This window comes from Myotis myotis, unplaced genomic scaffold (genome assembly GCF_014108235.1).
Source record: "Myotis myotis isolate mMyoMyo1 unplaced genomic scaffold, mMyoMyo1.p scaffold_m19_p_13, whole genome shotgun sequence".
Classification (NCBI taxonomy): Eukaryota; Metazoa; Chordata; class Mammalia; order Chiroptera; family Vespertilionidae; genus Myotis; species Myotis myotis.
In genome coordinates, this window is record NW_023416317.1 from 24,565,549 (window position 1) to 24,591,870 (window position 26,322).

General features: G+C 52.3%; 1 protein-coding gene across 3 annotated transcripts; it reads left to right on the forward strand.

Moving 5' to 3' along the window:
- Positions 1–388: 388 nt before the first annotated feature.
- Positions 389–25,533, forward strand: CAND2 (cullin associated and neddylation dissociated 2 (putative)). 3 transcript variants are annotated; one of them, XM_036332244.1, is made up of 16 exons: positions 392–920; positions 2,747–2,798; positions 6,073–6,216; positions 6,476–6,630; positions 7,223–7,346; positions 9,316–9,581; positions 11,226–11,331; positions 11,511–11,653; positions 13,542–13,834; positions 14,654–14,795; positions 15,119–16,621; positions 18,125–18,220; positions 19,516–19,685; positions 19,957–20,121; positions 22,449–22,556; positions 24,442–25,533. In XM_036332244.1, exons 3-16 carry the CDS (start codon positions 6,077–6,079, stop codon positions 24,667–24,669), a joined length of 3,639 nt encoding a protein of 1,212 aa, XP_036188137.1. In that variant the 5' UTR covers positions 392–920; positions 2,747–2,798; positions 6,073–6,076; the 3' UTR covers positions 24,670–25,533. The 3 variants fall into 3 exon arrangements, 2 of the variants coding, with proteins under 2 accessions (XP_036188137.1, XP_036188136.1); XM_036332243.1 differs by lacking the exon at positions 2,747–2,798; XR_004971518.1 differs by lacking the exons at positions 2,747–2,798; positions 19,957–20,121; positions 22,449–22,556; positions 24,442–25,533 and adding an exon at positions 19,261–19,415 and having other exon boundaries at positions 389–920; positions 19,516–19,649.
- Positions 25,534–26,322: the final 789 nt, after the last annotated feature.

Below are 26,322 nucleotides of genomic sequence, written 5' to 3' on the forward strand. Positions count from 1 at the left end.
ACTGCTTTGCTCCAAAGCAGGAGCTACTCCCTTTCCCAAGAGCCAGCAGCCTCCTGGCTATTTAGAGAGGGCTCTCCTTGTCCTCCACACAACTTGAATGTAACTGTGGGCAGCTTCACGGAAGAATTGTTGCCCAAAGTATTAAGGGTTCTGGGGCCAGTCCTAACTCCATCCCAGATGGGTGACCCTTTGCCTCTCTGGGTCTCAGCTGCATCGCTATAAAATGAAGAAACGGATCCCGGTGGCCTGAGGGTTGGGGGTGGCAGGCAGCGGCCTCGGTGTACACTTTTCAGATCCTACCTGGCTCTTGGACAGACCGCCTTGAGAAGTGGGGTAGGGTGGAAGGGCTGTGGGTGGCTTGACCTACAAGTAGCAGCTCCTGTTCCCTGAATGCTTCGAGGAGAAAGCTGCGGCCCAGAGAAGTACAGTGACTTGGCCACGGCTACACAGGAGGGGGACTGGCGGAACTAGGGTTCCAACCTGAGACTGTGATACCATGCCCCGGCCACCGAGCAGGGTCGAGGGGCTCAAAGGGAAAAGCCGGGACCCACAGGAATCACAGGGAGGAGTGGTCCCGTGATAAGTAGTGACCTCCCCGTCGCTGGGAGCATGCAAGCCGCTGCTGGCCGTCCACGTGCTGGGGCTGACGCTCAGGAGGGACTACGGAGCCTCTCGCGGACCACCCCGCTCTGCCTTCCGCAGCGGCGGCGGCCGAGGCCGGAGCAGCAGCCCGCGGGGCGGGGCGGGGGCTGCTATTTCTGTCCGGTGAGCGCAGCCGGGCGGCGAGGCGGGGCAGGGGGCGCCCGCGCCGCCATATTCCCTCCCGCCGGCCGCCAGCGGCGCGCAGCCACCATGAGCACCGCCGCCTTTCACATCTCCAGCCTCCTGGAGAAGATGACGTCCAGCGACAAGGACTTCAGGTGCGCCCGCTGCCCGCCCCGCCTCCCCCTCCACGGAAACCCTCGGCCTCCCTCCCCTCCCGACGCGCCGGCCCACCCCCAGGATCCGCAGCCCCTGCCTCCTCCCCCCTCTCCCGGCGTGAAGCCCGCACCTCTCCCCCTTCAACGCCCCCACCGGCGTGTGACTCTAATCCCTGCTTCACCGCCCGCCGTGCAAACTTCAGCCCCTGCCCCCTGCCCCCATTGAGGCCCCAGCTCCCCCGCTGCACCCTTCCTCTGCCTCTGCACCTCTGCCCAGCCCTCGCCGCGCCCCGCATTGGATGCTCCCACAGTGAAGCGAGGGAGCCTAGCGCTGCCTGTTCTTTCCTGCATCGAAACCCGGCCCCTTCCCGGGATCAAACCCCGAGATTGACTTTTTTTTTTAAAGTATATTTTATTGATTTTTTACAGAGAGAAAGGGAGAGGGATAGGGAGTTAGAAACATTGATCAGCTGCCTCCTGCACACCTCCTACCGAGGATGTGCCCTGCAACCAAGGCAAATGCCCTTGACCAGAATTGAACCTGGGACCCTTCAGTCTGCAGGCCAACGCTCTATCCACTGAGCCAAACCAGTTAGGGCCTGGAGTTGACTTTTTCATTGATAACCTCAGCGCCCTCCCGCTTCGCTCTTCCCCATATCACTCCAGGCTTTCTCCCTGCACATCAGGGCGCCCTTTCCCATCTCATCCCCTCCCTTCCCTGGTCTTTGACACAGCTTGAAGGGAGAGACTGGGCTGAGTGGCTTTGCAAGCACAGATAGATGATGGTTAGGGTGGAGGATTCTGGGTTTTGTGTGCCACTCCTCTTCTTCCTCCTTCCCCCAGCATCAGGGAGCCACACAGGAACAGAGCTGAAAAGAATGGAGAAAACCTCTGGTCCAACCTCCTCATCCTGGGGGGAATGGGTGAGACTGAGGTCCAGGGAGGTGAAGGGATGTGTGTCCCATGGTCATACAACCCGTACTGGACCCTCTGAGCTGAAAGGAGCCTGCAGAGACCAATATAGCTACACCCACTTGTTGAACATTTTATCCCCATTCTACAGATAGGAAAATGGAGGTCCAGAGGCATGAAGGGCCTAGGTGCAGTCACAGAGCTAGGAAGTGGAGGACTCGAAGTCCAAAACATAGAGGCTGAAATCTTAACAGGCCGTCTGATTCCAGCCCCCTGACTGGTGAAGAGATTGACCCCTCTGCCTTCTCCTGAAACCCATTCCTCAACACCCCTCAAGAGCCTCTACTATAGCTTTAGCAGAGCCTTTGAGCCACAGTTCTGGCTTTAGATCCAGGCCCCAACCATTTACTGGCTGTGTGACCATGGACAGGCTGCTTAACCCATCATGAGCCTCAGCTTCTGTTTCTATAAGTGCAGATATTAATAGAACCCACCTCAGAGGGTTGGTGTGAGGATGAAGTGAGTTAATGTACGTGGAATGTTTAGATTAGTGGCTGGCACCAGGTAAGCACTTAATAGATGGACCCATGATTTGGTGCATATCAGAAATCTGCCATGCCCTCTCCCCATTCTGGGCCTTTCCCTGGAAGTTCTGTTCCCCATCCTCATTTCCCCCCTCACCTGGCTAACTCCGACTCAGTTGTCACCTGTTTGGGATGCCTCCTGACACCCAGGCAGGTTTAGGCACCTCCCCTGAGCTCCCACACCTCTTCTGCCCATGTTTCTGCCATGTCACATCTTAGCCTCCGGAGACCCAGGGCTCCTGGACCACCAAACTGTGAGCTTCCTTTTTCCGTCCCAGAGCCTGTTCTTTGTACCCAGTAGGTGCTCAGTGAATGTTTTCTGTGTCCCAGGCTCCCTGCTCTGCTCTGCAGCATCATCTCATCAGTCCACCTGTCCACCTGGGTGAGAATGATTGCTCTTCCTGTTCTCCAAAGGCTTGGAGAGGCGAAGTGACTGGCCTGGGGTCACACAGCCGAGGGGATTTGTACCACTGTTTCTAGAACCTTAGGTCTGGTCTCCTGGAGGGGTTGGTCCTGCCTCCTAGAGCCTAAGAAGCCCCTTCAGCCTGCTCTGCCAGTGGCCTTGAGAACATTTAAAACTACTCAAGCATAAGAGGATGGTGTCTATTTTTAAAGTCCAAATACCAGAGAGGCCGGGTCCTGCTGACCAGCTGTCCAGGCACCCATGTGGCTGAGTGTTTCCGCTGAGTCTCCTCTAAGGTTTCTCTGGAATGAAACTGAGACTGTGTCCTCTGGATCCTGGAGGCAAGGATCCTGCAGATGGAGGTCCCCCGCAGGGTGGAGGAAGTCTTTGGTCCCTGTTATCCCTGGGCCCCCACTCTGTGGGCAGGAGGCTGCCCCGTTCCCACTCTGACTCTAACAGGGAAATGGGTAAACTGGGGGGGTCTGGCAGGAAGTCCCCACATCATTTCTTGAAAACACAATGGTATTGGTTGAGGATCCAGGGCTGGTGGGGCTCATTTTCCTCCCAACTTGCTGTGTGACACTGGGCAGTTCCTGCAACCTCTCTGAGCCAAGATTCCTCGTCTGCTAAGAACTCATTGCCCTCTTAATACCTCCCAAGGATGTTATGAAGTAGGGCAAAGGAAATTCTCATATATTAGGTGGAAAAAGCGGGACTCAGAGAGGAGTCACCCAGTTGATAAGTGACAAGACCAGTGTGTTTACTTAAAGCCAAACTTTGGTGCTCAAGCTCTTGTCTACCCAATTAAACACTTCCCTGTACACCCCCACTATCACCACCACATACATATACACATAGAGCTTTCTCTCTCAGAGAGCTAAGTGTTTCCAGGAACTTGGGGTGGGGGTGTCTGCAATGCTGAGGCATATTTCAGAAGGGTTGATTTCGGAGTTAAGGTTTTTACACAGCTGTTTGGCATTGAGCCCGGTTAGAGGCTGACTATCTAACCTTCCTCCCTTCCTGCCCTCACTCTGCCCTCCCCACCGCCCCCCGCTCCAGGCCCTCTTTGGACCTGTTCTTTGCTGGGCCTGGAGTCCCAGAGATGAAACTGACAAGCCCCTGTGAGTTCCTAATTTAATGGGGGAGACACATGGGTGACCAAGTGTGCAGTGTAGTGTGAGAAGTGCTGTGATGGAGGGGCGCAGTTCTCTGAGGGGTCCTGTCCAGAGGAACCAAGTGTGCTGAGAGAGCGTGGGGAAGGGGACAGGGCAGGTGGTCAGAGGAGTCATCCCTGAGGCTGATTTGAGCTGGGCCCTTGACAGATGAATAGGTTTCAACAGGTGGAGGAGAAAGAAGGGACAGAAGGCCCATCTTGGGCAAAGGAGCACATCCCTTGGGTTGCCAGGCTGAGCTGGCTCTCCATGGACTGCAGCTTAGAGACCCTGCCTGCCTTCTGAGAATGTCCCTTCAGCTGGACAGACCTAGGAGTGCATGTGCCTAACCCAGGCCTTGGCCTGGCTCAGACCCAAGCCTCTTCCTTCACCTTATCTTGGCTGCTTCTCCTGTGATGGCCAGGCCCAGAGGTGGACACAGTCAGCCCTGCCACTCCTTCCTTCTCTCAGCAGCTTGAGGCTTATCCCAACATTAAAAATATACAGCTGTGACAGCGACAGGTGCCCTTCTGGTAACAGGATGGTGTGGGCCATCATGACATCCAGCAGCAGGTCTGTGCCTGCAAAAATGAGGCGGACTGTGACCGGTTTTGCAGGGGAGGGGTATAGGCAGGGGGAGGGCTGTCAGAGCTGGTGGGTTGACTGGCTCAAGCCAGAAAGCAAGGCTGGTGTGAGGGGTGGCCTGGTGGGTCAGCAAAAGCTGGAAGCTTCCTGGAGCCACCACTCTTTGGTCCCGACTTCATGGCATCTCTCCTTGCTGCTCTGTCCTGCTTTCTCCTCTGATGTCCACTCTCAAGTGCCTGCAAGAGCCTGTGAGCAGGTGGAGTGGGCCTGATGGGAACCTGGTGGCCTGGAGCGTGTGTCTCCCACCGAAAGAGGGCAGCCATGACTTGGCTAGAGCCAGTTATTGTCACCAGGGACAGTAGGCCCAGTTGTATTCAAATGTTCTGTTTTCAAGAGAATCTGGAAATCATTACATTTATGTCAACTCTCCCAAACATTTGCAAGGTGGACACAGCTGAGGGCTGCCAGTTTAAGACTCTGCCCTCCTTTCTGAATCTTGGCAGGAATGGGGCTCCACAGTGCCCCCTGCAGCCCAACTCTCCATGACTTTCCAGCTCAATCTGCCTCTGCACGTTCAAATGCCCTGAACAGGGCATCAGGCCACACGGATCTGCCCACCTGAGGGTGGGTAGCCCTTGACTCCAATGACCACCTAGGTCAGGAGCCACAGCTGGGGATTGGTCAGCTGTTGACATCAGTGTCTAAGACATGCTCAGGCCCCTCAGCATGGCCAAGGGTTGTGATTCTCAGAGTGTGGTCCCTGCCCCTCAGCATCATCCAGGGACTTGTTAGAAATGCCCCAGCTCAGACCTACTGACTCAGAAACCCTGGGGGTGGGGCCCAGCGGTGTTGGACAAGCCCTGCAGGTGGTTCTCAGGCTGGCTACAGTTTGAGAGCCACTGGTCTGAGGGCAGGGGCTGAAGTGGAAGTGGGCAGGGGTAGCCCCTTCCACCTGTCTGGTAGAGAGCCTTCTTGCTGACACCTGACTTAGTTGAAAGGTGTCTGTTCAACTTTCTAGCATGAATGAGATGTGAATGATGTACTGTGTCTTTATAATAATGGCAGTGCCACTTACTGAGTGTTTATGTCCTGAGTTCTCAACTGTGTGCTAAACACATCACATGCATTATCTCATTTTATCTTCCATACAACCCACTGAGGCAAATACTATTCTCATCCCCATTTTTCAGACAGGTAAACCAAGGCCCCGCAATGTGAAGTGGTTTGTCCAAGTCCACATTTGTTTAAATGGCAGAGACAAGAACCTCTCCAGCCTCGAGACCCTAAGCATTTAGCTAGTGTGCTCTGCGCCGCCACTCCTGGTCGGCCCCAATGTGAAGTTGGTGTCTCTCACACACCGGTCTTCTTGTGGGAGCCTGACTGTGTCCGCAGCCCGGATAATTTACTTTCCCTTGAATCTTTGTATCAAGGTCTGCTTCTGGGAGAACTCTAAGAGCTTCCCAAATCACTGGGGCCCAGGAGCTGCTTGAAAATCCTCCTCTGCCCTCCCTGCCCAGGTTCATGGCCACCAGTGACCTGATGTCAGAGCTGCAGAAGGATTCCATCCAGCTGGATGAGGACAGCGAGCGCAAGGTGGTAAAGATGCTGCTTAAGCTCCTAGAGGACAAGAATGGCGAGGTGCAGAACCTGGCAGTCAAGTGGTGAGTGTTGGCCTTGTGGGGGGACAGGGAGGCACTGTCTGGCTATGCTCCCCTAGTGGGGGAGCTCCCCGGGGTTCCCGCCCCTCTGGGGTACAGTCTCTGAGAGAAGAATTGCTAAGCAGCTCTTGGAGTCCAGTGGAGTTGGACAGTGACTTGGCTTGAGGGAACATAATGGGCAGCCTGACTTGGGCTGAGCCTGGGGCTTTTGAACCCCCTCCCTCCCTTCCTCCCTCCCTCCTTCCCTCTTCCTCCCTGTCAGCTTGGGTCCTCTGGTGGGCAAAGTGAAGGAGTACCAGGTGGAGACCATTGTGGACGCTCTCTGTGCCAACATGCGGTCAGAAAAGGAGCAGCTCCGTGATATTGCTGGCATCGGCCTCAAGACTGTCCTGTCGGAGTTACCCCCTGCAGCCACAGGTACCCAGGTCCCAGGGACTAGGTACTCTAATTATTTGTCCTAGTTTATGGTTAAAGAAACTGAGGCTCAGAGATGTGAAGGGACTTATGTAAGGTCAACCAGCTAGTCAGTGGCAGAGAATTCAGATTCCTATCTACTTAAGTTCATGGCTCGGTGTCAGGAATGCTTTTAGCTGCAAGTTACAAAATGTAACTCGTGGGCATCTTAAAGAAGTAGAGGAGCAGCAGTTCCATTTTTGCAGCAATTCATTTAGCAGCTCAAGTAGGACAGGGTTGAGTCTCTGTCCAAGTCTTTTGCCCTTTATAAGAAAAACATGGGTCTCCCTAGAATCCCCCAGAATGCGGTCATCTGGCCCCTCCTAACGGTAAGGGAGTCCAGGAAAGGAAATGCTTAACTTTTCCCTTCACCCTGGTGGGAAGAGGGGTTGGCCATCAATTCTAGCTCCCTGAGTGTCACCTTAAGTTTGGTCAGGACTTTGGGTCAAGCACAGGACTGCTCAGGCCCTGGCTTTCCTGGGTCAGCAGATCAAAGGCTGACCAGAGGTAGAGGCCAGCTCTGCAACTCACCATGCCCATCTTGTGCTCTGTGCAGGCTCCGGCCTGGCCGCCAATGTGTGCCGGAAGATTACCGGCCAGCTCACCAGTGCCATTGCCCAGCAGGAGGACGTGGCCGTGCAGCTGGAAGCCCTGGACATCCTCTCTGACATGCTGAGCAGGTGCAGGAGGCCACCCCGGGCAAGAAGGATCAGGGTAGGAGGGGGAGCAAAGGGGACAGGGAAGGATTTAAATCCACAGAGCCAGCACCTTCTGCACTCCAGGCCCTGTGCTCAGGGCTCCTTAATCAGCCCTGCAGTCCTGCAAAGGAGAGCTCGTTTGTCACAATGTTATAGGCTGTGAGAGGTGTGGTGACCTGCCCGAAGTCACACTCTCAGTAAATGGCAGAACCTGGGATTTGAACTCAGGTCTCTCCATAGCTGAAGCCCAGGTGTGTTCCTCTTCCTCACCCTCTTCTTTTTCTTTCTTTCTTCTTTCGAGCTAATATAGCTGGGCCCTTGTTTTAAATTGTACTGCACATTTTTAAGCACTCACTCATTCAACCGCCCAAGATTTGAGCACCTACTTTGTGGCCAGAGAAATGGCAGGTGCTGGGCTAGTTCTGGAATGTGGCGTGGCTCAGCCTTGGTCCTTCCTAGAAAGGAGCTCACAGACACATCAACTGTGAGTAGAGTAAGAACACCAGCAAGGATAAGAGCAGGGCTTGTAGGAGCTCAGGGGAGGAGACCCTAACCCAGGTGGAGGGTGGAGTCCCTTCCTAGAAAGGGTCTTGGTAGATAAGCCTTCAAGAAAGGGCAGGACTTGGCTAGGCATGGGCGGGCACAAGGGGGACACTGGAGGAGGAGACTGCCCTTGGCCCAGAGAGCAGAGGCAGGAGAAGACAGGCGGTCCCAGGGTTATGCAAGGCATCCCTGGGCTGGAGAGGGCGATGTGGAGAGATGAGGCCTGAGGGCTGGAGGTGGGCGCGGTGACAATCATACTGAAGGTGTTAGGAGCCGGGGAGGGTCTGCCGGCAGGGGCCGAGGAATGCCGTGTGGAATTTGTGAGTTTTAGACTGAGCATCCTATTTTCAGTGTGCACGGTAGATGGAAGCGGGTGGAATAGGTAGGGAGACTGGTTTGGAGGCTTCTGCAGGCAGGTGAATTCAGGTTGTATTTTGGAAGCAGACTCCACAGGGCTTGGAGTGGGTGAGAGACACTCAAGAATGATGCCCAGGGGTCTGGCTTTACCAGCTGGGGGCACAGACCCAGGGCCATTTCTGTGGTGGATGCCCTCTGGGAGCAGGAACAGGTGTGGGGAAGAAGGCGATGGATTCACCTTGGGGCATGTTGAGGTTGAGGTACCTGGGAGGCCCCCACTCAACTGAAAACTCCATAGGGCAGGTTCTGAAGGCAGAATCTACCTTGCTCACCTGCGCCCCCAGCACAGGCCCTATCACATAGGTCAACACATAAATAAATGAAACCCAGACGAGAGGTCTGGGCTGGATGGAGAGATATGGGAAGGTGAGGTCAATGTGCTAGTGTAGAGTGAAAGAAGAAAAGGTCTTAGGACAGAAAATGCACAAGTGTGGTCGAAAGGTGAGGATAGAAGCTGCTAAGGTGGGCAGGGGCCGCCTTCTACTTGTATAAAAACCGTTCTCTTGTGTTGCCTCTCGCCGTGAGCTCAGAGCTCAGCTGTTTCAAAGGGCACTGGGGAGCCATTGAAGGAGCTTGAGGGAGATAGCAGAGGAGTAGGTTTTAGACTACTCTGGTCTCAGTGTGAGGGGGGATGGACACTGGGGCAAGGCCCAGACTCCCGGGAAATCAGGGCAGCCTCACTGTAGCCCCCATACCTATTACCATTGTGTCTTCTTCCCAAGCCGGGAGCCTGGACATCTGGGTTCAAGCTCTGGCCTTGCATTTCTTGGCTGGGTAGCCTCGAGAAAGTCCCTTCCCCTCTCTGCTTTCTTTACGTAATAATAATAATAAATAATCACACCACACAGTTGCAGGGTGCCTTTCCATTTAACAGGGGCAATTGGGTTGTTAAATTCGTGGGAGCAGGCCAGGAGAGGATGGGGAGTCATGAGGTGCCTGGCTCAGGGTGCTTACCCAGTGGGCCGGCCTGACGCCCCTTCCGGCTCCCCAGGCTGGGCCCCCCACTCGGTGCCTTCCACGCCAGCCTCCTGCACTGCCTCCTGTCTCAGCTGAGCAGTCCACGCCTGGCCGTGCGCAAGCGAGCAGTCGGGGCACTGGGCCACCTGGCGGCTACCTGCAGCACCGACCTCTTCGTCGAGCTCGCCGATCACCTGCTGGACCGGCTGCCGGGCCCACGCGCACCCGCCAGCCCCGCTGCCATCCGCACCCTGATCCAGTGTTTGGGCAGCGTAGGCCGCCAGGCAGGCCACCGCCTGGGTAAGGGAGCTGGGCTCCTGGGCAAGGAGGCGGGGTCTAGGCGAGTAGGTGCTGGGGCACCGAGCAAGGCCCTGGGCCCAGGGGGCGGAGCCTGGGGCGGGCCACCTCTAGAAGGGGGTGGGGTTAATAATTTGGGAGCGTGGGCCCTGAGAGCCATGTGCTTCTGAGCCTCAGATAATTATAAATCATTTCACCAAACTTAAAATGTTTTAAAAATAAATAAGTGCTCGCTTTGCAGCACATCTACTAAAAATTTTAAAAGTAAAATACTTCTATCTTCTTATTTTGACAACTATACCTTCATAACAACCTGCAAGCCAGGTTTGGATTTTTGAAGTTTTACTGGGAGACTATATGTACAATAAAGCACACTGTTTAAGTCAGTGATGGCGAACCTATGACACGCGTGTCAGAGGTGACACGCAAACTCATTTTTTTGGTTGATTTTTCTTTGTTAAATGGCATTTAAATATATAAAATAAATATCAAAAATATGTCTTTGTTTTACTATGGTTGCAAATATCAAAAAATTTCTATATGTGACACGGCACCAGAGTTAAGTTAGGGTTTTTCAAAATGCTGACACGCCGAGCTCTAAAGGATCGCCATCACTGGTTTAAGTGCGCCATTCAGTGTGTTTCCGCCTTTGGGTCCACCCATGGAACTACCACAGTCAAGATGCAGAACATTCCCATGACTCCCAAACGTTTCCTTGTGCCCCTTTGTGGTCCATCTCTTCCTTAGGCGCTCGCCCCCTACCCCCTATCCCCGCCCCCCGGGATACCACCGATCTGTTTTCTGCGACCATAAATTAATTTTATGGAAATGGAATCCTGCAATCAGGTTTGAATTTACTCTCAAATGCCTTGGAGTTCCGGGCTAGAAAAAGTCAGTGTGGGTAGGGTTAGCCATGGTCTGCCCCTCCCTTCCCTCTGGCTCTCTCCCTGAGAGCGGCCTTATGCACACCTGGGGACCCCAGCCCGCAGTCCACACTCTATCTACTCCCGGCCTTCTCTTCTCCACCCTCTCACGACAAACTGCAGCCACCCCGTGGCCACTCTTGGGAGCATGGACCCGGGAAGGAGGCCTGCACAGGACCTAGACAAAGGTTCAGGGTCAGGTGGGCAGGAAAGTGGGGAAGGGGGTCGCTGGAGAAGGGCTAGTGGGGGACCCTCTAAAGCCCAGGGATCGGGCAAGGGCCCCTCTTGTCTGGTCTCAAAGGGCAGTACCTGCTTCTCCCCTTTTTCCACCCAGGGCTACAACCTAGTACAGGAAATAGGCAAGGACATGTAATCATTTCAACAACAGGTGCTACTTATTGAGCGCCTACTGTGTGCCAGGACCTGGTCGAAGCTCTTTATCTGCATCATGTTAATCTTCACAAAATCTCTATCTGGTAGGCATTGTTATCTCTACTGTGAAGATAAGTAGACCAAGGTCAGAGAAGTGTTGTGACGTGCCCAGGCTCTGAGAGCCCATAGGTGGCAGAGTCAGAGCTAGAACCCACATCTGCTTGACTCTGAAGCCTCTGGGTTGGGTTTGCAGTGGCCAGGGATGCAGGTGCAGGGGCAGACTGAGTGCTGTGGGTTAGGAGAGCCTGGGAGAGGGTCTGGCCTGTCCTCAGTGACCCACCTGGCCTTACAGGGGCCCACCTGGACCGCTTGGTACCTCTGGTGGAGGAGTTCTGCAACCTGGATGATGATGAGCTCCGGGAGTCCTGCCTCCAGGCCTTCGAAGCCTTCCTGAGGAAGTAGGTGCAGTGGGATGCTGGATGATGGGGGCCCCAGAGTTTCTTTGGGAAGTTGGTGGGGCAGGGTTGGGGGCAGGATGCTGGCCTCAGAGCCGTAAGATCTCAGGACTCATCACTGGGCCCCACTGCCTACCCTGTCCTGCCTGGGTCCACCAGAGCCTCCCTCTCCCACCCCACAGGTGCCCCAAGGAGATGGGCCCTCACGTGCCCAATGTAACCAGCCTGTGCCTCCAGTACATGAAGCATGACCCCAACTATAACTATGACAGTGACGGGGATGAGGAGCAGATGGAGACAGAGGATAGTGAATCCAGTGAGCAAGGTGGGTGGCCAACTTGAGGAGGGTGGAAATGAGTGCAGCCTTACCGGGACCCCCTTCCCCAGCCAAAGATGGGCCACATTGAGTGCCCTTATCCTGATCCCAGCTGTTCCTCAGGCTCCAGCCCTACCTTCCATAATCTGGATTCTCCACTGTCCCCATCCTTTCTGACTGCACAGTAAGGGTAGCAGTAATCACTAACATTTATTGAGCATCTCCTGGTGTCCAGAGCACTCTCTTATTTCAGGTTCCTTACAGTAACCCTAGAAAACCAGGTGTTCGTTATTAGCCCCGTATTTTAGACAAGAAAACAGACTGTGAGAAGTGATTTGCCTGAGATAACACAGCTCTGAGGTAACACAGCTAGGAAGTGGCATAGCTGGAGCTTGGAGCCATGTCCGAAAGACCTCTTGACCTTGTACACTGCCATCGCTACCCTTTTAGTCATGGCTTCCAGGAGAGAATCCTTTAACCCAGCAGAGTGAATCTCGAATGGTAGAATGATACCTGGATGGGGAATGAACTCAGTGGCTACTTTCCTTCTGTGTCTGTGATCCAGTTTGTCACTCGGATGGGTGCCCCTTGTGTTCTCAAAGCAGGACATCAATAGAGGCAAGGGGTTTAGGGTCTGGTGGGGTACTTGGAATGAGATGGGATGGTGGGAGACAAGATTGGACAGGCATGTTGGGGCCTCGAATACCAAGCCAGGGAGATCGGGCATTTCCTTGTTAGTAACAGGGAGCTGTGGATATTTCTTCAGGGTGGCATAGGGTGGAGGTAACAAACGATGGTCCTTCAGAGGCGACATCTGCTAAGCTGCCAGGTTGCACCCATGCGACCATCCCATGGGACAAGCTGGCTTGTCCAGATGCCAGCTCTGAGAGGCGTGGGTAAGAACACTGTGGCCTCTGAGCCTGTGACTAGGACCATCCCCCTCTGAGCCTTGGGTGTCTCCACAGGTGTTATAGGGAAGCCTCGTGGGCCTGAATCTCAGCTATCCTGTTCCCTAGCTGTGTGCCCTCAGGAGAGGCTCTCACCGTCTCTGATCTTTATTCTAGATATCACTTCATCTATAAAATGGGGTTCCAGGCACTGTGTGGGCTCTGGCCTCTCAGGGGAACTGTTTGTAGGAAGCCACACAGAGTATTTCTTGCTTAGAAGCCAAGCAATCAGCACCCTTGAGAGGCTGCGGCAGGGTAGGGTGGGGCAATGCAAAAGGAGGCCCTATTTTATTTCTTCCTCCTGGAATCCCCATAAATGAAACATCACACAGCCAGCCCTGAAACCAAAGGATGGGTTTTGTGCTCCAAATGGATTCTCTAGGTCCTCATTAAAGTCTTGGAAGTCAGTTTTTTCCCTGGTGTAGTCAAACTAGGGAAGAGTATGGAGGCAGGAGAAGAACTTGGATTTAATTCCAGCTATTTCCCTGCTCATGTAAGTTGGGGCCAATCACTTCCCTTTGAGCCCCAATTTTCTCATCTCTACATTGGGAAAGTAATCCCTGTCTCACAAGGTCGTTGTGAGGCTAAAATGAGGTTGTGGATTTGACGTGCTTGGTGCCATCCCCAGCACACAGTAGGTGTTCATTAAATGGTAGGTAACATTCCTATTACAGGGGTAGGCAAAAGTAGGTTTACAGTTGTTCATATGGAAAATACAATAATTAATAAACAATAATGCAAGAATACACTCTGTGTTTCATGTACTCACAACTGTAACGCTACTTTTGCCCACCCCTATAGTGTGTAAATAATGATCATCAAAAGGTGAAACATGGGCTTGGCTCCCTCTTCACCTCTCCATCCTGGGAGACCACCTGGGTGGGGCAGGCAGCTCCCTATCCATCTGCTACAGAGTGCAGGGCTCCATGGGTGTCTGGTTCCTGCCCCAGAGAGTGAGGACGAGTACAGTGACGATGATGACATGAGCTGGAAGGTGCGCCGGGCAGCAGCCAAGTGCATGGCAGCCTTGATCAGCTCTCGGCCTGACCTGCTACCCACCTTCCACTGCACCTTGGCGCCAGCGCTCATCCGCCGCTTCAGGGAGCGTGAGGAGAATGTCAAGGCTGATGTCTTTGGGGCCTACATCGTGCTGCTTCGGCAAACGCGGCCCCCGAAGGGATGGGTGGAGGCCGTTGAGGAGCCTACCCAGACTGGCAGCAGCCTCCACATGCTGCGAGAACAGGTGGGCACACCTTCACCTCTCTCCCCCTCCCACCCCCTCTTACAACTTACCCTCCCACCTTCTCACAACCCTTCCATCCATCCACACACCCCACCATCTATCCGTCCACTGACGTGTGCATATTGAGCACTCACTGTGTGCCCGGCTCTGTGCATCAGGCTGGGGCACAACGGGGAACAGGACAAATACTAGTAAAAGCCCTGCCCTTGCACCACACAGTTTTGGGGTCTTGCTGATAGAGTGGCTGTGGGGGAAGGGACAGGGAGGTGGTATGTGAGTTCTAGACTCTGGCTGAAGCATGGAGTGCAGTCCCCTGAGGTGGAAGAACATGAAGAGGGCGATGTCCAGAGTTCTGTTCTGGACATTTATGTTCAAGATTCTCAGATGTTCAAATGGAGACATCAGGTGGGCAGTCAGCACTCTCAAGTCTGGCGTTGACAGTGTAGATCGGGTGTCATTTTGTGCTGGCATCTGAAGCTTGGGGAGCAGATGAGCTCATCTGGGGAGAACCCAGCTGGGGAAGAGAATGGGCCCTTGGAGTGCAGGGGTGAGAGCCAGACTGCCCATGTCATTTTGAGCAAGTTACTTAATCTCTCTGTACCTACTTCTCGATCTGTAAGGTGGGCCGAGGTGTAGTACCTACTTCAGAAGGTCTGAGTGTAGAATCAGGTGTCTGGTACAGAGCGAGTGATGAAAAGGTTGGGATGGAGTGATCCTCTCCACCCTGGGGTCCCCAGTAGGCACCCAGCAATGCCCCTCAGGAGTTGGGGTGTGGAAGCTCTCTGGGTGGTCACTGACCTCCCCCTCACTTGCCCACAGGTGCCCCTTGTGATCAAGGCCCTGCAACGGCAGCTGAAAGATCGCAGTGTCAGGGTCCGCCAGGGATGCTTCAGCCTCCTCACCGAGCTGGCGGGCATCCTCCCTGGCAGCCTGGCAGAGCACATGCCTGTGCTGGTAGCAGGTAGGATGGACTGGAACCTGGAATCTGCTGTCCTGGGCCTCTTCCAGAATCTGGCCCCCAATCCTTGAGGGTGCCCCTACTGAGCAACATACAGTGGCTCCCCATTGCCAGCAGTGAGAACAAGGCTGGAGTGCAGGCCCTACCTCCTGGTTTCAGGTGGCCTTGTGTCCCTCAGCCCTGGCCCCAGCCAAACCCTGGCCTCTTAGAATCTGCTGCGTCAGAGCCATCCAGCTCAAACACCTGTGGGTGTTCCGCCCTCGCACCCAGGGAGGACTGTGTTGGCTCAGGGTCTGTGGCCCATAATTTTTGCACCCATCCTGCAGGCATCGTCTTCTCACTGGCGGACCGCTCGAACTCCTCCACCATTCGGATGGATGCCCTGGCATTCCTGCAGGGGCTGCTGGGCACAGAGCCCGCCGACGCCTTCCATCCACACCTGCCCACCCTCCTGCCTCCAGTCATGGCCTGTGTGTCTGACCCTTTCTACAAGATCGCAGCCGAGGCCCTGCTCGTGCTACAGGAGCTGGTGCGGGCCCTGTGGCCCCTGGACAGGCCTCGGACGCTGGACCCCGAGCCATATGTTGGAGAGATGTCTGCAGCCACCCTGGCACGGCTCCGTGCCACCGACCTGGACCAGGAGGTGAAGGAGCGGGCCATCTCCTGCATGGGCCACCTTGTGGGCCACCTGGGTGACCGGCTGGGGGATGACCTGCAGCCATCGTTATTGCTCCTCCTGGACCGCCTGCGGAATGAGATCACCCGGCTGCCTGCCGTCAAGGCCCTGACGCTCGTGGCTGTGTCCCCGCTGCAGCTTGACCTGCAGCCCATCCTGGCCGAGTCACTACCCATACTGGCCTCATTCCTGCGCAAGAACCAGCGGGCGCTACGGCTGGCCACACTGGCTGCCCTGGACGCCCTGGCCCAGAGCCAGGGACTCAGCCTCCCTCCATCTGCTGTTCGGGTGGTGTTGGCGGAGCTGCCTGCCCTGGTCAGCGAGAGTGACATGCATGTGGCCCAGCTGGCTGTAGACTTTCTAACCACAGTGACCCAGGCCCAGCCAGCCTCTTTGGCTGAGGTCAGTGGCCCTGTGCTCTCAGAGCTGCTGCAGTTGCTGCGTTCGCCCCTGTTGCCAGCAGGTGTGCTGGCAGCTGCCCAAGGCTTCTTGCAGGCTCTGGTGGGGACCCGGCCCCCGTGTGTGGACTACGCCAAGCTCATGGGCCTGCTCACTGCGCCTGTTTACGACCAGGCTGTGGACAGTGGGCTGGGCCTGCACAAGCAGGTGTTCCATTCTCTGGCTCGGTGTGTGGCAGCCCTCACAGCTGCCTGTCCCCAGGAGGCAGCAGGGACAGCAAACCGCCTGGTCTGCGATGCCAGGTCACCCAACTCCAGCACGGGAGTCAAGGTCCTGGCATTCTTGTCGCTGGCTGAGGTGGGCCAGGTGGCCGGGCCTGGCCCCCAGCGGGAGCTGAAGGCTGTGCTCCTGGAAGCCTTAGGGTCACCCAGTGAGGACGTGAGGGCTGCAGCCTCCTATGCACTAGGCCGTGTGGGCGCTGGGAACCTGCCCGATTTTTTGCCCTTCCTGCTGGGACAGATAGAGGCCGAGCCCAGGCGGCAGTACCTGCTGCTGCAGTCGCTCAGGGAGGCCCTGGGGGCTGCCCAGCCTGACAGCCTAAAGCCCTACGCCGAGGACATCTGGGCCCTGCTGTTCCAGCGCTGCGAGGGTGCCGAGGAGGGCACCCGGGGGGTAGTGGCTGAGTGCATCGGGAAGCTTGTCCTCGCCAACCCACCATTCCTTCTGCCCCGACTCCGGAAGCAACTTGCTGCAGGTATGCACCCAGATCACTGGTGGGCAGTTTGCCCCTGAGCTTCTGACATACCACACATAGTGAGCTAGGATCTTGTGTGTAAGATAAAGGCAGAGGAGTCATTAAACACTGTTTCCTGAGACTTACAGGCCTCCTCCTGTGAGATCTCTGGAGTGGAGGAGACAGAGTCCTTGATCTTCAACATAAACATGTCATGATGCCACTTTCATAATCCTTGGTGTGGACAGCACCCTCATGTTCCAGGCAAAGGTTAATAAAAGCAGTTCTCTGAGGGGCGAGACACTGCAGCTGCAGAGTGGAGCTTTTGGGGGCTCGCTTGAGTCAGGAGCAAATGGAAATGTAGACGAAGACTGGATGCCATGCCCTGGGGATTGGGGAGGGCCGGGCAAGAACCAGGGGGCAGGTTCTGTGTGGTCAGATCAGGGCACATCAGGGTGTTCCACAGCTCAGGGAGGAAGAAAGCAGATAGGTGTACCTGTGGGGCTATTTGGGCCCCTGAGAACGAAAGGCCTCCAGGCCTGGAGCTGGTCAGCTGGTCCCCTGATAGGGTCATTGGGTGTATCATGTCACATAAGGTAGGCAGAGTGCTTTGTCTAGTGTTGTGGTACCTAATCAACCCTTCGTACCTGCTGCTGTTGCTATGTTGGTGATTATGTTAAGCCCTTGCTGGGTTGATAAGAAGCAGCTGTGTAGCCCTCTCCTGCATGAACAGGAAGAGCATTCCCTGAGGACGTTCCCTGTTAAACTCCCAGGGCTCTTCACAAGGACCCTTGAGAGGCGAGTCTCAGGATGAGGAGCAGCCCTGCCTTTTCTAAGCTCTGATTTGTTTCTGCCTCTTGCATTCTGTTGAACCAGCTAACCAGTCCCACGTCCTTTTTACCCCTGGTTTCGGAGAAGAAAGCTCAGAGCCACACTGGTGGCCTGCTCCTAGCGAGTTCACGGGACTTCCCTGTCGTCTCTCCCTGTAAGCCCCTCACGCTGGTCTGCATCTCACTTCTCTTCCTTTTTTTAAAAAAATACGTTTTTATTGATTTCAGAGAGGAAGGGAGAGGGATAGAGAGGTAGAAACATCAATGAGAGAGAAACATCATTGATTGGCTGCCTCCTGCACACCTGCTACTGGGGATCAAGTCAGGAACCCGGGCATGTGCCCTGACCAGGAATCAAACCCAAGACCTGTTAGTTCCTGGATCGACACTCAACCACTGAGCAACACCGGCTGGGCTGCTCTTGAGTTCTTGGTTCTCTGTTTGTATCTGGCAATGTGGTTACCTGCAAACTGAGAGTTTTATTCTCTCAGCCGCAGCGGGAAGAATCAGGAAGATTCTAGGCTGCCAAGGGAAATGGTAGCATTGACCTTCCCAAAGATTTTGGGGGAGTTTCAGGTGGGAGGGGTATATTTTTGTCTTCCATGGAGGCAGAGGAGAGTCTTGGCACCTTCTGACCTGTGAGTATCCAGGACTGGCCCTGCCCCTCACCAAGCCACTGTCTCTTGTCCTGCAGGTCAGCCGAACACCCGGAGCACTGTCATCACAGCGGTCAAGTTCCTCATCTTGGACCAGCCCCATCCCATTGACCCCCTCCTAAAGAGTTTCATTAGTGAGTAGAGCATCCCCTCTGTCTCCAGCCCCATTCAGTCCCCTACACACTTCTTGAGCTTTAGCTGATTTTTCTTACACATTAACTGAAGGGAGTTGGAGACCAGGAGACCACCTCATCATCATAACAGCAGCAGGGCCTGGGTTCAAACTCCTTTGCTACCACTCAGTTGCTGAGTGAGCCCAACATCCCCCTTCTCACCTCTGAGGCTTAGTTTCCTTATCTGTAAAATGGGAACATGGAAATCTGCAGTTCTAAAGTTTTGGAGAGTCCATGTATAATTGAGGGAGAAAGTGCTCCATGAACTCTACCAACCTCTCTAACACATTGGCTTCAGTGGGCACCTAACTGGGCAGGGCTGCACCATGGCAAGGGAGAGTGGATCCTTAACTTGTCCCTGTCTGAGGGACCTTCTGGCCTGAGGAACTCGAGGAGCCTTCGTTGGGAGGAGGCTTAGCCCTCCTTCCCTGGAGCCTCTGCAGGACCAGGCTCACTTCTTCAGAGCTCCAAGCCTATGGGTCTTTGTTGTTGTTGTTGTTGTTATATATATTTTTAAATATACTTTTATTGATTTCAGAGAGGAAGGGAGAGGGAGAAAGAGATAGAAACATCAATGATGAGAGAGAATCACTGATTGGCTGCCTCCTGCACCTCCCCTACTGGGGCTTGAGCCCACAACCTGGGCATATGCCCTGACCACGGATTGAACTGGTGACCTCATGATTCATGTGTCAATGCTCAACCACTGAGCCACATAGGCCAGGCACCAGTTCTTGATTTTATTTATTTATTGAATATATAAAACATTAATACAGAGAAGTCTAAACTATCCAAAAAGATTTACTCAGAAAAGTATGACTTTGTGTAAGTTTATTCACCTCTCTGACCTTCAGGAGCCTCATCTATAATAATATCAGGTTAATATTTGTAGGATCTTTGCCTTGTGCCAGGACCTCTGCTATGTGCTTTAGATACTACCACATTTTAAATCATAAACACATTGCTACAGAATAGATACTGCTATTATCCCCATTTTACAGATGAGGACATCAAGGCTCTCCAAGGTCCCAGAATTAGGAAGTGGTAGAATTTGGATTTGAACCCAGGCCAGACTTGAGTCCACATTCTTATCTGGACTTCGAAGGCTTGTTGTGCAAAGTAGATGCTCAGAACATGTTCATCCCCATTCAGCCAGGTATGCATGACTCACATGGACCAGGTAACTGATGTGGGGCTAGAGATGGTTTCTGTCTTGGCTGTGCCATCTCTCACATCCCCTCTCATTTTTCTGCCAGGAGAGTTCATGGAGAGTTTGCAGGACCCAGACCTGAACGTACGCAGGGCCACTCTGACTTTCTTCAACTCAGCCGTGCACAATAAGCCCTCGTTGGTCCGGGACCTGCTGAATGACATCCTGCCCCTCCTCTACCGGGAGACAAAGATCCGCCGAGACCTTATCCGAGAGGTGAGGCTGGGGGAGGACTGAGCGGGAGCTTTGGGCCTGACTGGTGGGGCTCTGCTGAGGGTTAGGGTCCAGCTCATCAGATGACCAGGCTCCATGGCCTAGGTCAAGTCCGGACCCTCCACTTCCAGCTGCGTGACCCTGCCAGGGCAACTTAATCCACTCTGAGCCTCAGTTTCTCCCCACAGGTAAAATGAGCAACAGAAGTGGGGAATGCAGCAGGAACTAGGGGAGGTGTTCTTACACTCTGGGGTCACATCCTTCCCTCCTGCAGGTGGAGATGGGGCCCTTTAAGCACACAGTGGATGATGGGCTGGATGTGCGGAAGGCAGCCTTCGAGTGCATGTACTCACTGCTCGAGAGCTGCCTGGGCCAGCTGGTCATCTGCGAGTTCCTGAACCATGTGGAGGACGGCCTGAAGGACCACTATGATATCCGGGTAGGATGAGCCCCCTGCCAGACCCATGCCCACCCCATACCAAGGGGACAGCCAGGGCACTACTGGGCCCACTGCTTGTTTGTCCCTCACTTCCTACCCCAGGAACCCCCATGAAAATAACTGTATTGATTTTTTTTTTCTGATAAGAACCTATGTCTTGCCCTAGCTGGTTTGGCTCAGTGGATAGAGCATTGGCTTGCGGACTGAAGGGTCCTGGGTTCGATTCTGGTCAAGGGCACGTACCCAAGTTGCAGGCTCCATCCCCAGTAGGGGGCATGCAGAAAGCAGCCGATCAATGATTTTCATTATTGATGTTTCTCTCTCCCTCTTCCTCTCTGAAATCAAATATATATATATATATGAGAACCCATGTCTGAAACACCTTTGGTGGGAGTCTACACTGGCAAGCTCTTCGGATGGTTGGCAATAACTAGAACAAAAGCTTGTCCATGTCCAAGAGCCTCTGGACTGATTCCTACATATGTTCAGAGTTTTACATTCAAGATTTTTCTTCACTGATTTCTGGTAATTGGGAAAATCTGGCAGCTACCTAAATGTCCACTTATGGAGAACTGGCTCCATAAACTGGGTATCTCCAGTCATGGAATCCTAGCCACATTAAAGAGTGAGCTAGTTCTCTGTCTGTGTACTGATGTGAAAGGTGGCCAAGACCCACTGAGTGATAAAAGTGAGTTATTTTTCATGGTTTTTTCCCATGCTTGAGCAAGTCTTTGTTCTTCTCTCTCATCTGGCCAATGTTCTTCTTGCCTGACCTTCAATGCCCTTCTTGCCTGACCTCCCATTCTGGCCAATGCCCTTCTTGAGCACAGGACAAGGCCTGGGCATTAAGTGAAAACTTTGGGATGATTTTAAAACCCCAAAAACAAACAAAAAAATTGTGTGAGCCAGTTAGATACATTTACAGACCTGGCTTCAGCCTGGAGAATAATGGTGACCGCTTTTAAAAATGGTAAAGTTGCCCTGACTGGTTTGGCTCAGTGGATAGAGCGTCGGCCTGAGGACTGAAGGGTCCCAGGTTCAATTCCAGTCAAGGGCATGTACCCTGGTTGCGGGCACATCCCCAGTAGGGGGCGTGCAAGAGGCAGCTGATTGATGTTTCTCTCTCATCGATGTTGCTAACTCTCTATCCCTCTCCCTTCCTCTCTGTAAAAAATCAATAAAATATATATATTTTAAAAAATGGTAAAGTCCCTGTAAATGATACACAGTATAAAGGGTGGTTGTTTGAAATCCATATTTCCTACCCAGCCCCTTTTGGTACTGAGGAGGGTGGGTGAGACGTCTGTTGAGGAATCTACGGTTATCTCATCAAGCCTTCACATTAACCTTTGGAGAGTGAGTTTAGATGCCCAGTTTGCAGGGGAGAAACCAGAGACCTGGCTAGTTCAAGGGCACAAGGCAGGAGGTGGAGGAGCCCTGGGTCATAGCTTTTTGCTGTTCTGCCCGTCTTCTTCCTTTGCTGTGGGGCATGTGGAGGGCAGGGTTAATAGCTGGTGGGGATGGGCAGGACATATTGATTTCCGAACAACCTCCCTTTATATTGTGTATCGTTTGTGAGGATTTTAACATTTTCAAAAGAGGTCATCATTATTCTCCTGCATGCTGAATCCAGGCCTGTAGGCATGTTAATTGGCTCATAAAGTTTTTATTTTCTATTTATTGATTGATTTTAGAGGGGGGGGGAGGGGAGATTGATTTGTTGGTCCATTTGTTTGTGCATTCATGGATTGATTCTTGTCCCTGACCAGGGATTGAACCTACAACCTTGGTGTCTCAGAACAGCACTCTAACCGACTGAGCTACCTGGCCAGGGCTGGCTCACATAGTTTTTGTTTAAATCAGGTGCCAACATTTAAAAATTGAGAGATTTTACATGAAAATCAGGGTTTCTTTTGAAAACAGTCTGTCAGGTCTGGGCCACATTCCCATCTAGCCACAATAGAGTGGAGCTTAGTAGCTGCTGTCTGGACCGTAGACTCCTTACTCCTTCCCAGTTCCCATCTGGCCCCCTTCACCCATGAACAGTACCTGCCTGGCCCAGTTGGTATATCTGAGCTTGAGAACTGCACTCCCCCCCCCCCCCACACACACACCTGGTGCCTCTTCTGATCTGATTCTCTTCAGGACAATCAAGTATAGTTGGCATAGTTGGTGTTACCAGACACTGGCAGGGGTGTGAGTGGGAATTAGTGCTCAAGTTTGGACTTGAGCTCCAGGTGTTGGGTCCAGTCTCGGCTCTTCCCCAGGGCCTGCTTCTTGTGGTCCTGGGCCATTTCACCAAACACTGTCTCCTTCCTCCTGGGCAGATGCTGACCTTCATCATGCTCGCACGATTGGCTACCCTGTGTCCTGCGCCTGTCCTGCAGAGGGTGGACCGGCTCATTGAGCCTCTCAGGGCCACCTGTATTGCCAAAGTAAGCCCCTGTCCAGCCCTGTGGGCCCTCTGCTGGTCGTTCAGTTACCATTTACCAAGAACCTCCTAAGATACAGGTGGTGTGGGAAGGGCTTATTTTAATCACCGTCATCCTATGAAGTTCTTATTACTTCTTAGTCTTACCATTGTATACACAGGGAACAGAGGCTTGGAGAGGCCAAGTTGTTGGCTGAGGCTACACCGCTAGTAAATTGCAGAGCTGGGATTCAAACCCAGCTGTCTCTGTCATTCACTAAATATTTCCAGGCCTTGTGCAAGGTGCTAGGGACACATTGAACATGATGGGCTCCCTCTTCTCACATCCTAATTGGGAAACTGAGGCACTCTTGGACAGAAATCATTTGTTGACTGGTGTGGGGCAGAGTTGCTGCTAGACTGGAGTGCCTCAAGGGTCCAGTGTAGGGATCCGGGCAAAAGGTCTCACGAAAGCTGCAATGTTGAGAACAGAGCCTGGCACACCTAGGGGGTAAATTACCCAGTAAATACCTATTGAATGAAGAACTAATTTGGGTTTTGGAAGAGCAAAAGACTTAATCACAAAGAGGGCAGAGTATTTTAGATTGGAGTTTAAAGAGGAGACACCCATAGAGCAGTAATTTCCAAGTAGTAACACCTTTTCAAAAAAAATTTTTTTAACGTGGATAAGACAGATAAAATAGGTAACTTATTAATAGAAACCTGACTTGCAAATTTTTATTTTTAACATATACTCAGTATAAAGTCAAAGAAAACAGTGGTACTGCAGGGCTCTTGACAGTCTCTGTGGCCAAATCTCTCTGGTGTACTTAGAACCGTAGTGCTTGGAGAAAAACCCAGTTCACAGGAAGGAGCTGCAAATGGCATCGCAGGGTCAGGACACCCTTCACTCACTTTCATGGAGGCTTGCCCGAAAGCCACTCAGTCTGGTTGCACAAAGGATGCTATTTGTTGAGCACAGTGATGAGAGCTTGTCACATCCATGTCCCCAATCCCTCATCCACAATTCTGAATCCTACCAAGCTCTGGAAACTAAAAGGCTATAGTAATTTGGCACCAAAACTTAACTTGAATGGGCACCAGGCTGTTTATGACCTTATTTCCCTCTTTGTGATATTCATAATATTCTTACATTTTTTCCCTAAACTTAGTGGAGGAAATACTAGTGTATTTGATTACAGGGTATTTATCGCCTGACATCTGCATACTATCCCTTTCTAAAACCCCTCAAATTCCTGTATTTCAAAAGCACATCTGGTGCTAAGTGTTTCAGAGAAGGGGATGAGCCTGCAAGGCCCTTTAATCCTCACAGCAGCCCTGTAAGAGGAGGCTCTTATTTATGGTGGGGGAAGTGAGGGACAAAAAGTTCCTACCTGAAGTGACAGCTCTCACAGGGCAGAGCCATTTGAACCCAGGACGTCCAACCTATTACCAAGCTCTTGACCATTAGATTCCTGAGGGGGAAGAGACTAGTGTTGTCTGGGTAAGTCACCGAGGGCCTTTATTCCGTAAGTATTGGAGAATTTCTGAGAGTCTCTAAATGGGAGAGGGTGGGGATGAGGTAACAGAAATGGACAGATGACAGTAATCCATTCAGTGACGCAGCCCAATACTTCTAATCAGGGGAAGATTAAGTGAACACTTTACATGAATCATCACCTTCAACTTATTATAAAAAATAAAGGTAATTTAGATTGGCTACTGAGAGGTCCTTTAGGTGACTTTGAAGCCGATTTGAATGAGAAAGCCCAGAGGTGGAGGGAACCCTCAGGAGGCTGGAACCATAGATTGTGAAGCAAGGGAGTGTGCCATAGATGGTGAAGAGGAAGCCAGAGGCTGTGGTGCAAGGACAGGCTCAATAAAGGATGGCTCGTTGTTTCCCACTTTAGGTCAAAGCTGGTTCTGTGAAGCAGGAGTTTGAGAAGCAAGATGAACTGAAGCGCTCTGCCATGAGGGCAGTGGCTGCCTTGCTGACCATCCCAGAAGTGGGGAAAAGCCCCATCATGGCCGACTTCTCCTCCCAAATCAGATCCAACCCGGAACTTGCCACCCTCTTTGAGAGCATCCAGAAGGATTCTGCCTCAGCACCCAACACAGATTCAATGGAGCTCAGCTAGTCTTACCCCACCTCCTAGATGGGCCCTTCCTCAAGAGAAGGGGCCCACCCAGGCCTGAGGTCTCAGCCTGTTTCCTACCACCAAAGGCCACTGGCCTGTACTCCTAAACTTTCATCTCCCTGGGGGCTCTCCTGTTCCTCTTTGGGGTTTACAGTGCCTTCTCCAGGGACCCTAACTCATAGGTTTCCCAACCTGAAGCTAGCTGTAAGGCTGCCAACAGTTGGGCCCTTTAACTCAGGACAGCCATTCAAGGCACCGGGGTGGAATTTTTCAATGTGAAGTCACATCACAAGGTTGATGCGACTCCACCCTGATCTAGTTCTTTCAAGCTGGGGAGGCACTGCTTCACAAAATACTTAGTGTTTACTCCTGTGCTCACAGCTGTGAGGTTAGGAAGCACCAGGCTGGCCTTTCTTCCCACTGGTGCCCCATATTTGTCACAACACTCTCATTTTACAATTCATTTGATCAAACTGATAATACCAAGAATTAGTGCTTTGGCTGGGCATCTTAAAAACTCAGATACTTCTGAGTTATTCACATTTTTAGAATTAAAAAAAAGATTCTAACAGGCAGTGATAAATCAGAAAGGTTTTCTTGCAGGGGGCAAGCGTGTGGGTAGTGAAATAGACCTGATGTGTTTTTCTAATTTCAACTCTCTATGAAATAAACTGGTAAACAGCAAAGCACTACTAGTAAGTACAAACCATCTTTCATGTCACCCCGCCTAGGCAACCAGTTGGTTTATGCCCTTCTAAAGTTTTCAATGTGTCCTTTTTAGAAACTTTCTTATAGAAATAAGCGACAGGCCAAAGAATTTTCTGTGCTATCAGAAAACAGGTTAATAAAGATCCTAAACTACAATTTTCTCTGCACAATTCGTCGTCAATAGTCAAACCACTTATCAGTACGTGTCCCAAATCAATTGAAAGAAGTCATGGAAATGACCAATAATTTAATTCACAAATGTTTCATATTAGGTTTTGAACAGGAAGCAGTCAACCTGTAAGACATTTATCTACTCAAAGAGCGAGCTTAAATCCAGGCATGGCTAACACACCAGGAACATTTTAATGTATTATTCCTGGCTCAGTTGACCAGGATGGTGAAGAAACACACCACTACTCTATTATACCTATTTTGGCCAGATTGGCAAAGATATTTGGTCACATTTTAGTTTGTGTGCCGAGATGAGAAAGGTTGAAAATAGCTGTACTAGAGTACCACGTGCCACATCCCATGTGACCTATACTTCCTTGGCATAGCATAACCTTAGAATTAAAGTTAGATCCTACCTACTGTAGTTGTAAAGGAGTGTTAAATTGAGTCCCAATTATCACCAGTTAAGGACCCCACACCTAAGGAAATTATGCCTGAAGCAGTGAGTTGGGGGAGTTTACATAAGGGAAATTGAAAGCCACCTTCAAGCATCCAGGGCTGATCATTATAGAGGGATTTGTGTCACCCCGTTTTGTATTTTTGGACAGAAGCTATATTGTGCTATTTCAACACCGAATAAGAATGAAGAAATTTACCTGGATCCTTTTATGCATTTTTTCAATCTCCAGAAGAACCACAGAATAATTTATTCAACTTTACAAAAAGTGAGACTAAGAACAGCTTCCTCTGAGCTGCAAGGTACTTCAATGAAGT